The 14,310-nt window shown below is 37.1% G+C and overlaps 1 protein-coding gene across 1 annotated transcript in view; it reads right to left on the minus strand.

Annotated features, from left to right (window-relative positions):
• PLXDC2 (plexin domain containing 2) overlaps window positions 1-14,310 on the minus strand; it is a 258,828-nt gene that overhangs the window by 78,732 nt on the left and 165,786 nt on the right. The window contains exon 5 of the mRNA XM_059467961.1: window positions 267-389. Within this exon, the coding sequence (XP_059323944.1) occupies window positions 267-389 (123 nt within the window). The remainder of the gene's footprint in view (window positions 1-266; window positions 390-14,310) is intronic.

The raw sequence follows: 14,310 nt of genomic DNA on the forward strand, positions 1-14,310 counted from the left end.
CCTTCTAAAACTGATAAAATGCATTGCTAGTTTGAGTTTATGCACTTCAACACCCAGATGATATCTGCTCAATTAAGAAAAGGCATTCATGATTCTTTATTGTGTTCTAAATTAATAATTGCTTATAGATGTCAAGTCACATGCTCTACATAGCCTCTAAAAACAAAAAGCAAAAAAATATTTTTAAATCCTCAATGCTTCCTTCTGAAATAATTATTTAGGAAAATAAGAAGAGTCAAGGGATACAGACAAGGACTGCTACATACCATTATCAAAGTATCTGACTGTTGAATTTCTTGACACACTGGGGTCAAAATTTGCCATTAATGGTGCAATATATTGGGTAGCTGTTAACATTCGATGCACAACTTCTCCAGTATATATGAAACCTACAATAAAAAAAAAAAATTGAGACCATTTCAGTAAATTCTGAGAATATTTTAATAGAATGGCAGGTTGAATTAGGCATTGCCAGAGCATTAAAGGGTCATCCGAGAGAAATTAATTCCACCACAAATTTTATAGTGAATTAAATAAGAGTTAAAATTTCAGAAAAACATCTCTAATGGCTACCAGAAAACAAGATCCAAAATGAATAATGGAACAAATAATTCAAGAAGGTTTTTAAGGAAATAAAAACCAGTGAAAACTCAAGGAAGAATAACTCCAGTTAAGAGCCAAATGTAAGGATGTGGCACTATGAAAATAAGCCATTTACCACCAGGCATATTCCATACTGCTTTCTTCCATACTTTCCAAAAATCTGCAGTTTGTTTTGCTCATGCAATTTGTGACCTCTTTTAAAGTTAGTCTAACCCTTTTTCATATTTCTAGAGACACAGAGTAAGGGACTATTTCAGACTAGAAGTGACAACCTTTAAAAAGAAGAGTCAGATGAAAAGTGGAACAGATAGGACTTCTTCAGGTTTATAAGGCAAGCAGCATTTCTACGACATTCTCTGCTGTGTCAGGTCTCACTAGTCTGTCCTATTCATCCCTGAATTGACAGTACTCCTCAGATCAATAGTGGGCTTCTTTCATCTGAAGTGCTCATCCAAAACCTCTTACTGGATTGGAATTGGAGACCTTCCTTTGAAAGAAGACCAGTCATCTGTGGTGAATACAGTAAATCTGCAGTTTTCTTCAAAGCAAACATCAATGTATTTTAATGGCAAGAACCTCTTTCTATTTTAAACAATAAATGGTCTACAAATAAACCTGTGTTGTTTAGGTTTGCCAACTCCACTTCAACTGGCTAATGGAACTAATTATTTTAAGTGCCCAGATGAAAGCTTGATTTAAAAACTCCCATTGCCCTAGAATGAGTCATTTTGTTACCCCTTGCCTTTAAGTTGATTTGAGCTGTAGACAGATCTTCAAAAGTGATGTTTGCATATTATGTCTCCTCTTAGTGTTTAGCAGAGGCTGTCTTCTGATGTTTTTGCTTTTTCTACTTCTATTGATTCAATGAAGTATATTACAACAGCAAACATATCAACAACAAGATAATATAGGAGCTGAAAATTTTCTAATATGAAAAATATTATTAGAAAAACATACAGAAGAAATATAATTCTTTATTGGAAAATTATAGCATTATTTTCAACACTAATTAGGCTGGTTTATGTTTCCTTTCCCATTTTCAACCATACTGAGAATCTCTCTTCCTCTACAAAAGCCTTCACTGCCAAGACCAAGAGTTCCTTTCTTCTTACCTTTAGTACCCTGGCGATAAAACATGTGATGAAGTAGCCTATAAATCTAACTCTAAAACACAATTGTGAAATCCCAGAACCAAATATGAATATGAACCTGATCAAAACTGCTATTAATGTATACTACTAAAAACTCTTAGTGTGAAACCTCACTTTCTTAACAATATCTTCATCCTAACCAGTGTGAGATGGGAGGGTTCATTAACAGATTTGTTCAATGTGATATAGGAAATCTCTGAGTGCATGAAAAAATAACTTTCTGGAGTGCTTTAGGCACCCTCCTACTCCTGCACTCTTCTGAAATACACAGTTAAATGCTTGCCAACTGCTCATGGAACTAGTTCTAGAAGTCATAAGATGCTATAAACAAACAAGGTGGTTCTCTGGAGTAATTCTCCTGCACAGCTACTTACAGATAATATCTTGTTCTGTGAAATCAGCTCTTGAGGGGGTGATAGGGGGCCTAAGAAAAAGTCAAGTGTGGGGAAAATAAAACAAAAGATTCAGGTGCAAAGATTTGGTATCTGACAAAGGGATGACCTAGGAACTGAGAATTTTTTTTCATATAAAACATATCTGTGCACTCAAAAGATACAGTATTTTAATATCTGGGCACTCCCGAACTACTAAATTTATTCTTAGGATTAAACTGAAACTTTTTTTTTTTTTTTGTAGCAGGCAGAGGGGAAGACTGGGGGGCAGATTCTTCCAATTTAATATCTAAATACCACTTTTCTCTTTTGGTACTAGGGAGAGAGAAATGCCAGTTTAGAAAAAGAATCTGCCCACACATATTTACAAGTCATTTACAAATGTGAGCTTTCAGAATACACAAGTGTGTCTGATTTTATGCTATTACTTATTTTAGGATAGCCAACTACCTTGCCAAAGTATAGTCTCTGAAAGGCATTTTCACTATTTCCTGCTTATTAGTGTTTGCTTCTAAAATGTCATTCCCTTGATTAATAATCCCTTATGGTTATTTAGACATTTTCAGAAAGTATTATTACACAGAATTCTATTTCATACTATGTGCTGCTTATTATCTCTGTAGACATCTGCACACATATTTTAACACAGTTGTGGGTAGGTCCATAACCTTGAAACCATTCCTCTAAAATATTTTGATTACAATACAAACCAAACCTTTGAATCCACATTCGTACATTAGAATTAGCCTGAATAGTTCAGTACTCATTCATCCCTTGCACACTCATCCTACACTTACACAGTTTCCCTCTCATGCTTTCATCCCATTTACAGTATAAATGTCACTCTTATAGCTAATAATGAGGCAGATACAATAGGAAAAGAAAGGACTGAGTTGTGCTGGAACACTTAACTAAGTAAATCAGCCCCAGTAATTAGTAACCACAAAGCGTATTTCCAAGTATTTGCCGGATGCAGCTCTACTATAGATGAAATGGAAAGCAGGAGGTGGATGATAGCTGGGAAGCAGGCAGGCCTTGCATGAAGATCATTCTAATGAGAACTCCAGTCATGCATCAGAACAACTTGAAAAGGAACACAAAGTCATTTCAAATCATCCCAGAGATTCACAAGATGAAGCCACCACTGACCATGGACATTTTATCATTGCAACTATGACTTAAAAAGAGCAGCAAAAGTAAAATTGCCTTATTCTGGAATGGAAATCCACAGAAAATTGGCTTATGCTATCCATGACCTAATTTTCTGACAATGCTTAATGCTTGTGGTTGATTCATTTAGTCAAGGAAGAATTTTTCAGACCTGCAATTTCCTGAACCACTTAATCTCTCCTTTGTGGGAGGCATTGGTAGAGCTCTTTTCCAAGACTCTCCACAAGCACTATACCTAGACGCATAATATGCTCCTAAATACTGAAATGAAGACAAATAGGCAAAAGTGCTCAGCATTTTGTAAGTCTAATATGCACATATAAATTTAACTAAAACTAAGGCTGAACTAATACCAAAACCACTTGTAAATCAAGAAGAGTATACTTATAGTTCTCAGAGTATACAAATTTACACTCACACAAACAAGAAAAAAAAAATTACCACTTAAGCATGAAAGCACAGTCTCACTTGATGTAGGACCCTGACTTGATTTAAAAATGCATTTTATGCCTGAATTTACCCATTCCAAAATATGCTTATCTGTTGCATGCTAACATATCAAGTTTACAAAGAAAATTTAATGCACAAGGTTAAAACACACTGCACATCAGATTTCTGTAATTTCCTTTTTTATATTCTTAGCTGTGCACAAACTCAGTATCACTTAGAAAGTTTTTTGACAATGCTTGCCAACAGAATGACAAAATATAGGGTAACACAGGCAATGAGGCCTCTGAAGTGTGTCTAAAGAGATGGTAGGATATGGAATATGCAGACAACAACAACAACAACAAAAGAATTATCTAGGTAGCTAACCATCTTCTAAGCTGCATAACAACTGACTTGTAAGATAAACCCTTGTCTCTCTCTGTGGTGGGTTGACTTTTGCCATCTGCCCCCTGTCCACCCAGCTGCTCTCTCACAGCCCTTCCTCAACAGGATAAGGGGACTAATAGAATGAAAAAAATGTGTGTGTCTGGACACAAACAGAGAGAATACTTGCCAATTACTGTCATGGGCAAGAAAGAGCTGACTTGGGGAAAGTTAATTTAATTTGCTGCCAGATAAAATAGGTTTGCATAGTGAGAAAGACGGATTAAAACACCTTCCCTCCACCCCTCCCTTTTTCCCAGGCTTAGTTAGTGTCACTCCTTTATTTCCAATTCTCTACCTCCTCCTCCCCACTGAGCGTGCAGGGGGATGGGGAATGTGACTTGTGGTCAGTTCATAACACTTCATCTGTGTCAGTCCTTGTTCATCTCATTTTTTTCCTATTCCACCATAGTACTTTCCCATGGTCTGCAGTCCTTTAGGATAAACCTGCTCCACTGTGAGAACTCCATGGTTCCTGCAGGAGCCCTCCAGTGTGGGCTCCTCTTCAGGCTGCAGTGGATATCTGCTTCAGTGTGGCTCTCCCATGGTCTGTGAGGAAATGCCTGCTCCAGCCTGGCCTCCTTTACAGATGCTTTGGTGCCTCAACAGCCTCCTCCCTCTCCTTTTCTCTCCTTGGTGTTCACAGTGTTTTTTCTCATGCTTTTTGCCTCACTCCTGACACTGAAGTGCAACATACTTTACAATTTTTAAAATGAGCTTCCCTAGGGGCTCCACCAGGGCTCAGCTGTCTCTATCTATCCATGGATCTGTCTCTATCTGGTCAGTCCCCCACTTCCTTCCATAGAGACAGTCATTCTGCTACCTAATCATTACCACAATCCTGAATACAATTTAACTTAGTATTTTGATTTTTTTAATATATATCATATTTTATTTTGTATATGAACTATTTTACCTAATATGCAAAACCAACATTATTTACCTGAATTACTGGAATTTCTTGTTTCTTGTTAAGAGTTTTTAAAATTTCTTTATTTTCAGTTTAGTTATTTTCTAGTAGAAGATAGGTGGAAAGTTGCAGCTGAAACAGCACTTAATGTACCAGTCTTACCCCCAGTAATTGTTAGCTCTCGCCCAGGTCAGGTTACTCACACTATATAAAATCTTTTGTCTTCTAAAAAGGAAAAAATGTTCTGGTAAAAAGAAAATGAGAAAGAAAAAGAACCATTGTGTCTGCTGGTGCTAAATAACAGCAGTGAAATAAGTTGAAATTATAACTTCAAATAGCCATGTCATTGCTATCATAAAGAGCACAAAAATTTATGATTGATTGATCCAGAATTGCAAGTTTTCTCTTTTGTTGTAAGTCCAGGGGGATGTAGAATTTTTTTTTGCAATTGTTTTGATTAATGCTGCTGAGAATTCTGACTTGCATTTAATTTTCAGGATGTTTCTTATTTTACATATCACTGTTTCTGACATACCACATTTTTATCTTCGATTTTTTTCTTCTCTTCAGCAGTAACAGTAAAAACCTGATGAACGTATTTTTGTTTGTGGAAATTAACTACACAAGAGACATTTACATGGAAGGATGGCAAGATATGGGGAAATAAAACATCAGAAGTAGTGTTGCTCATGTATTTATTTGGTGAAGCTGAAAAGTATTGCATAGGTGTATAAAGCACAGCTCACAAAATTTTGCACCATCTTTTTCAACTATGCTTTGCCTGTGCTTCTCTTATATTTCTCCACCAGTTATTTCTTCATGAAGCGAATTCAAGGATATGTTATGCTATTGAGCCCCTAAAATATATTGGAATGCTGAATTCTAGAAACAGATAATGCAATTTACTTTCATGCCTTGTCCTATATAGCCATATTAATTTCTCTTTGATATTTAAGTGAAGTAAGCTTTAAGTAATGTCATTTATCCCCAGATGGCTAATTTATTGTTATGTCTGTAGAAAAATTTTATCATCACTGTAATTGCATGAAGATTACAGTGTAATTAAACAAAAGGATAACAGAAACTCCAGATCCCTCAGACAATCCATGAAAGTTAAATACCTTAATGAGCTTTCAAGATCAGTGTAAAATGAACCAATCTCTCATACTATTTTACAATTTTTTTTTCTAGCCTTATGGGAAAAATGAATTAGAGAGAGATTATACATATTTTTTTGCTTTACTTTTGCTTGACTAGATTGAATGTCTAACCCATTTCTTCTGGCCTGAAAAAGTGGGCTATCTGAAAGCTAAACCCCAGAAGGCAGGAGCATTAAGTGTTTTTCTTAATTGCATAACTGCAAGGCTTTCTTGTGAGTCCATGCATGAAGGTAAAAAGAAAAGCTACCCACAATTCTCGTATTCTTCTCTGTACTTCTGTGTTATCTTATGTAGATATTTAAAGGCCAGAAAATTAGTTTTTCACCATTATTTTTCCTGCTGCTTTGTTAATACTTAAAGCAAGCATTATCCGGAATATTTGGGAACGTGCAATGTATGACATTGAGTAAATATCAGTAAGTTTTCCAGCTTGCTGTAGTTTCCCTGCTATTCACTCTTTTTTTGAAAAGTATGTGATCCAGTGGAATATAATCCACTCTGATTAATATCCTATTCAGCTCAATGAAGGGATTTAGGAGATAATGTATCATGAAACCCTTCCAGTAGATGTTTTTCTTCTGAAAAACAATGCCACAAGACATACCTTGTCAGGAGACTGTTAGATACCACTAGGTGTAACATAGGAGCAAGGCAACTTTTAAGAAAGGACAATGATGGAATGCAAGGAACTTGCAAATATAATTGTAACTGAAGTATCTCTTCATATACTTTATTGACTGTAACTTGCAATGCTCTCAACTTCAGGGGGAAGAAATCACAATGTTATTTAGAGTTTAATGGCTTGTATCTATTCCTCTCTGATCAGACTTCCTTAGAGAAAATTCTTGGAAAGAGACATAAAACACTTTATCTACTTGGTGAGACACCACCATGTGATAGCTCCCAAGAGCCTCTCAGCTTCAGCCTAACAAAGGCCATCACAGCTCCTAGACAGACTGGAACCAGAGAAAAGAGGTTGACAGGAGGATTATCTCACTTGGGATGAATATCTTGGCAGCTGTGTCATTGTAGTAACTTTGGCGCTGCTGAATCCTTGGAAAAGGCTTGAATAGAGCTGTTAGAGGAAAATCTAATTTTGCAGTCTCTTTCTGATACTTTGCAGTCTATTTCTGCAATTTACTGGTTGGGTAAAACATCTTCATGCCTGAACAGATCTTGTCACCAATAAAAAAATTTGGATAGTACTGGATGATTTTTGGATAGTATTTTAATGTTTGGAGAAATTTAATGTAATTGGGGGGGTGGGTTCATATTTGAATCAAGCTGTTGTAATATCAATACAGAATTGTTTTACTTTTGCTGCTGTCTCTTATACTGCCACAGAGTCTAATAAAAAGAACTGTCATAAGCTTTTGCCCTTGCTCTGTTTATTCTCCTCTTTGTTTCAGCTCATTTTCAAAGTTATTTCTTACCTGATAAATCACAGGCAACTTGAATCACGTGATACACAGGAATTTTAAAAAAGGCTTTCAGGTTATGATGAAATCATTATTCTCCAGTGTTTCAAAAAATTCAGTAAGGAAAAGAATATTAGAGTTTAGAAAAATGCTGAATGCCATCAACTGGGTTGTCATTCATTCTGTAGAAGTTTGAAGCAACAAGGTTGCAGAAGACAAAAATAAAATTATTCAAATTTTAAAAAACCTGCTTTAAATTTATGCATAACAGAAAGACAGTTTGGTGAATGTCTGGGGTTTTACTGCAAGAAATCAATGTTATTTGAAACATAACTTTGGGGGTTTTATGTAGACATCAATTCCACACCCATTGTATAATACTATTTCATTGCCTCTGTTAATCCTTCATAAACTACTTAAGCAAATCCCATGTATACAATATTCACATTCATGTAAAACAACAGCACACAGCATGTCAGGGAAGACTGCAGGGGCTAACATGCAACATTAGAGAAGTTTCAAGCACCACTAAATTACATTCCACATGTAAACATAAAAAAAGAACACTGAAATAGCCTATAGCGAACTTGGTTTTTATTCTATTGGGAATTTTTCAGAGGGGAATTTAGGTCTGTGTTCCTCTACTGCCAACATCCTCCCACAAGTACGTGCTGTCCGATGCCTTGCTCTCCCACACATTTTTTGGTGTTGCACACAGAGAGGTGAGGCAGTGTGAGTTTGCCTCAAGCAGAACTATTCAGCAGTGAACCTGCAGCTCAGCTCAGAACAGTGAGACAGAAGCAGGTAAATGTCCATGTACAACTTGGGCTTCAGGGGAGGCAAGCTGTGGTTTTGTGTTCTGAAAGAGGTTCTTGCTCATATGTGTTGCTCAATTAAAGGTTATGTCCATATAAGCATATTATCCTTTTCTCTTGTTGAACTCTGCATCCCTCCCAAGGGGACTCAATGCAGCCACTGTAAGGGAAAAGCAGCTAGCTCTGCCCCTTTCTGTCACTTCAGCCTGATGCACAGGACCGGATACACCACTCATCAAATTTCACCAACAATTTATTCCTCATCTTAGTGGAATTAATGACAAACAATAATTTGAATGAAGAACTCCAACCCTGTGTTAAAATTAAACAAACCCCGCACCAAACCTTTTTGATTAAGATCAATTTGGTGGTCTAGCTCTCTGTGCGGGGGACAAATGTTGTGTAGGCAGTGAAGGTGGCAGGCTGGTGGGGTGACGAGCAGACAGCAAGAATGAACAACAATATTCAACCAGATTTGTAGCAGACACACTGTATCCTGAAGCTGAGACAATTTTGGCTTTGTACAATTCTTTGCCTCCTTTGTCCACTTGTTACCTTACAATCATCTTGGGCTACACTCTTCAGTTGTGCAGCTAATCTATGAAAACATCTGGCCTAGAGCAGAACTAGACAGAGAAAAGGCAAAAGTCTAAGTGGAGGAAAACTAGAATATATTAGCCCCAGTGTTTAGAATTTGAGAATTAAATCACATTAGCTTTGGCATCATCAAACAGCTTGTGTTTCCTCTCTTTTGCTACATTAGTTTACATTAAAGCAAATTACCTTATATGAAAGCATTGTATTGATCTGTAATTTAAAGCATACACAAAAACTTCTGTAAACAGGTAGGGAAATGGACAAATTTCCTTTACATAAAGTGAAATATTGCCTGTATAAAGGGCTCCTATATGATATTTCAGTTTTATAAAAATTTCAGTACTAAAGACCTTCACAGTTTTTACCTTCGTGGTCATACACATCTTTGTAATACATGCTGAAAATGAGAAGACCAAAATGTCTACCTCAGTGCAGTTAATAAAGGAAGATATTTACCCAGATCCAAAAAGATGAAGCTTTCTCTCTAAGCAAGTAACTTAAAAAAAGTCCCATAATATTGTCAGGAAAATCTGCACTGTCAAACTCGGTAATTATACTCTCATTTCAAATTAATCTTTTAATTAAAGAAAAAGCTTTCCCTTATCTTCCTATTAGAACAGGACCTGTTCTGTATCACAGTTCCAAGTCCAAGGTTTTAATTATCTGACCAAAAAGAATAAAGGACAAAAAAAATTCAATACCAGTTTGAACTAAACCATTACAAGTCTGTTATGGGAAGTATACTAGCTTCAACTTTGAACAAAAAAGACTGAAATAAAAGCAACATCTTTATGTTTTTTATTTTAAAATAGTGGTTTTTTGAATGAATAAGCACTCTAAAGGGATGAGTGAAATGATTTCACTTATGGACATAAAAAAATTAAAGAAAAGTCTTTGGCACCAGAAGTTCTGATACCAAGAGTTGCATTTCCAGAAGTTCTCAAAATGTGGGGCAATTTAAGAAGAAGCAATGGTGAGCCTGTTTTGGAATCGTGCATGCAGAGGTTTATGAGCACAAGGGAATTGATCCTTCCATCTGAAGATCTCAGGTCTGTGATAAACCATCTTTTCCATGCAGTCAGAGTGAGAAATAGGCCATGGCTAGGCTTGGGTGGCATGTAGCTGTGCTGCTCATAGTTCAGCTTCTCATAGGCCTAAAAAGCCATTAGGAGGAAGCTGATTTGTGTGAAATCTCTGCAAAGCCCTCTAGTAAATATAGTTCTGTCTAGTCTCATGGCTGGTTCTAACAGGTTGAAGTGTATTTATCAGCAGAATACTGCACATGCTGTGATGGATTGTCGGGGCACTTTATTGTACAACAACATCAGCTCTGCCAGGGGGGTGCCTTACAGCACTGGGCAGCATGTACTAACAGAAATATCAAACTGGGTTTATGTTTCTGTGCCTCAGTAAAAATACATATGAAGACACATGGTTCATATCTTTTAGACATTTGCAAAAGGCAGGAAGGGTAATCTTTATAAATTCAGTATGCGTTGGTACCTGATCTGAAAGAAATTCTAAATGACTGAGATTGAAAATGTTTTGTGTAACTATTTTGACCATCACATGGTGAGCTAAAATATGACTATGGGAAGAAGAGGCATAAGAACTAAACAGAAAAGGTCTTTAGACTAAACTAGACCAAAAATTAATTTACAATGTTGTTCTACATTATGGAAGATATATGATACAATGCACACTTCACTCTGATGATAAATGTTGGTCATTTAATCACATGGTAAGCTACAAGCAGCAATAGGATATCTGTGGTAAATGCCATATAATCGCAGGGTACATAAACAGTGATCCCTGCCTTCCAAGCCAAAGTGCAGCTTACAACATAATTATGTTTAGACTTAGTAAAAGTAATCATCAGATGTGGCTGGATTGTATTTGCCAAGGAACAGCCATTTAGGGTCTGCCCAAAGAAAACATGTTCATTCCTTTCAACATTACAAGCTGGTAAAGCATAACTGTAGCCCCATGTCTCAACACCCACCCAAAAGATAAAAGTTGTATCAGGAAAGCCAGAAGTCTAGTCTTAGTCTAAGGCAGAAAGCCTTAGACAGACTTTAGCTGTAATGAGGATAAGGTTGTTTCATCATGCTTTGGTGGGAAACATCTGTCTGTGGCATAAGACACAATAGGCTGCTCTTCACATCAGATGACAGCTACAGAAAAGTGGTGACAGTTCTTTCCATGAGCATTTTAACCACTTCCGTTTGAATGAATAACAAAATGGAGAGTATGGATTAAACCACCAAGATGCAAGAAGAAAATCTTGCCTCCCATGAAATCCCAGGGAAAAAAAAAAGTGATGTTCACATTCTGTTATTGTTTTAAGAAATAAAGTTCCTGAAAGATTAAATTCAGGAAGCATGCACAGGCAGGTGCAGAAACAAAACTGCTTTCAGCTACCACCTGCACCCAGAGTTGTTTTCATTGTTGCAGGTCATGAATGGCAGCAGAGGGAAAATGGAGAACCTATGAATTTTTTTACTTCACTCAGTTTGAACAAAATAATGCAGGTTCTACTTATTTCCCCTGAGAGAGTGTAGACATACGGCTTGTCATCCTTCTCTCTGCTGTCATGACTCCATTAGGGAAATAATTATTACTTTCACTCTTGCACAAACTTTATACACCAGAAGCTGCTACTTTCACAAGTTGCCATCAGTATGGCAACTCGCATCCCATTTCTGAAGAACATAATTACTTGTTCAGAGTACATGATCTCATTAGGTGCACATATGTCTTAACAGAGGGAAAAAATATTTTTTCGCTACAGGATTTGATGACCTTTGTCAAGAAACTAAGAAAAAGGCAGGAAGAAAAGATTTCAAATTTCCACCTTGAGAGTCCACCCTGATGACCTTTGTCAAGAAACTAAGAAAAGGCAGGAAGAAAAGATTTCAAACGTCCACCCTGAGTATACACTTTGAGGCATTAAGACAACAAAGAAAATTTTCAAAGGTTAACATCAGTATTATTTATGCTTTGACAATCTTCTCACAAAACTGCAGATCTGTCCTCTGATTTGGGGACTCAGTTGCAATGGCCAGTCCTCAGTGATGACTAAAATATTTTAAAATTCACTATAGACAGGAAAACACATAAAAACAATCATAATTTGTTACAAAACACAGAGATGTGTTTTGTAAGCAAGGAAGAAGCAGCTTTTTACCCTCTGTTACCAACTGTGCTGAGTACATGGACAGCAAGTCATGGCTAGCAGTGACCAAGATTTTGTTACTGAGTCTAACTAAAGGCCTCCTGAAAATTTGATTCGTCTGGAATCAATCTGGAAATTTAAAGAAGGGATAGCTAGTACAAAGGGAAGTGCAACCCTTTTAGTCACACAAGCATTTTATGAGATATTTCAGAAAACCAGGAACTTGGCAAGGGGTCAATCACTACAACAGTGAGTAGAGAAGTTGTAGTGATTCCTGACACAGTTAGAGCACAGCTTCCTGAGCTCAGTGACTGCTGGTGAGGAAGGCAAGACCACAAATGACCAAGAGCAGCAGAGTGACTTCTTTCCATTAACAGACCTACTATCATGTGTATCCTGATTTCTTTGTACTGTATCTGACAGAGAGACGTTTTGAAAAATAGAGTATCTTACAACTTCCTACATCAAGCAAAATGACAGAAGGAAGACTGAATGTGAGATCCACTGGCATACAATGTGATAGAATAATATGTGTTACTGATGGAGGAAGTAAAGATTGGGACATATCTGATCAACAGGACTGATAAACTGAGAAAGCCATCAAATCAAAGCCACTGTGATCACCCCCACATCTATTACTCACTGACAATACTGGACTAGAAAGCTGAGGGGTATCCTCTCCTGAACTGCTCTGGTGCTTGTTGCCTCTTTTGCACTAAGCTGTCTGGAGCAGAGGTCAGTTTCCAGTTGGTCACATCAGCTCTTTTCTTCTGTCAGCTCTTTTCTAAAGCACTGCATATGATGCAAGTTCAACATGGAATTTAAAGAACACATTTCTGTCCCTAATTTCTCTATTTACTACCCATCCTCTTTTATTTGGAGATAAACGTTAATTACAACTTCTCACTCTCTGCACAAACTCAGTCATGCAGAATAGACAACATCTCAAAAGCATCACTGCTGAGGATTTCTGCCAATGTGACTGATGTAACTAACATTGATTTTATCTGTGTGTGCTCAAATAAATAATGTATTATGTCAACTAAGACCAGCAAAGCTCCTAGCACAAGAAAACTTGGTACAGGTGTACCACAGGATGAATGTAATAATGTACAGACCCAAGTAGGCACTGCTGCTTTTCCTTCTGCAGCAGGCAAAAGTAGAAAAAGGACTGCTCTGGTACTGCCCAAACTCAAGCAGTAGTCACCAGAGAACCATGTCTAGCTGCTTTCTCTGTTAAAATGATGGTTGGTATCAGAAGTGAAAACTTTCCCCTTCCTACGTTTTTGGGGAAACTGCCTTGAAATTTCCATCACAGAACAGGACTGCCTTCCTTTTGTTTACAGTACAGAGGGCTGGCACCAAAATAAAAGCCCAGCATGAGTTTATAACCTTAAAAGTGGTTGTCACTAATCTGTCACTAATGATCTTCATGCCAGTCTTGTCTCCAAGCTAGACTCACACTTTCCAATGGAAATTCAACTTCCAGTTCTTTATCCTGTTTAATTATCCTGTTTAATCACCATTAAGGTGATGTAAACTCACATCCTCATACAATGTCACATCCAACCAAAGTGGTCCCCAACCACTTTACCTGCTTTCACATACCTCCTACCAATGAACAGAAGATTAAGCCAGCAATAATACCAAAAAATGCTTCATCACCCCACTTCACTGAACTGCAGAGTAAGCCCTTCTGCTATCCCAGGATAGATAGCAGGCAAGCTCAGCAGGAGAGAAACTGTTTTTCTTCTTGACTGCGAAGGCTTATGTCAATTCAAAGTCTTCATGAATTCCCAGCCTTGTTATGAATTCAAAGTCTTCATGAATTCCCACAACTTGTTGTGATCCATGTCACTTTGAATATTTCTCAAGCTTTCAATTTCCACTTAAGACTCTCATTGGGCCAGCCTACTCCCTCCCAAACTTCTAAAATTTTTGGCCTAAGCTACATCTAACAAACTTTTTAATTGCTGAAAGTGGAAAGTAAGAGCAAATCTGATAGATTTCACTTCCTTTTAGTCAGTTCTAGGAAGATGACCTAAT

This window comes from Ammospiza nelsoni, chromosome 1 (assembly GCF_027579445.1).
Source record: "Ammospiza nelsoni isolate bAmmNel1 chromosome 1, bAmmNel1.pri, whole genome shotgun sequence".
In the NCBI taxonomy this organism is placed as follows: Eukaryota; Metazoa; Chordata; class Aves; order Passeriformes; family Passerellidae; genus Ammospiza; species Ammospiza nelsoni.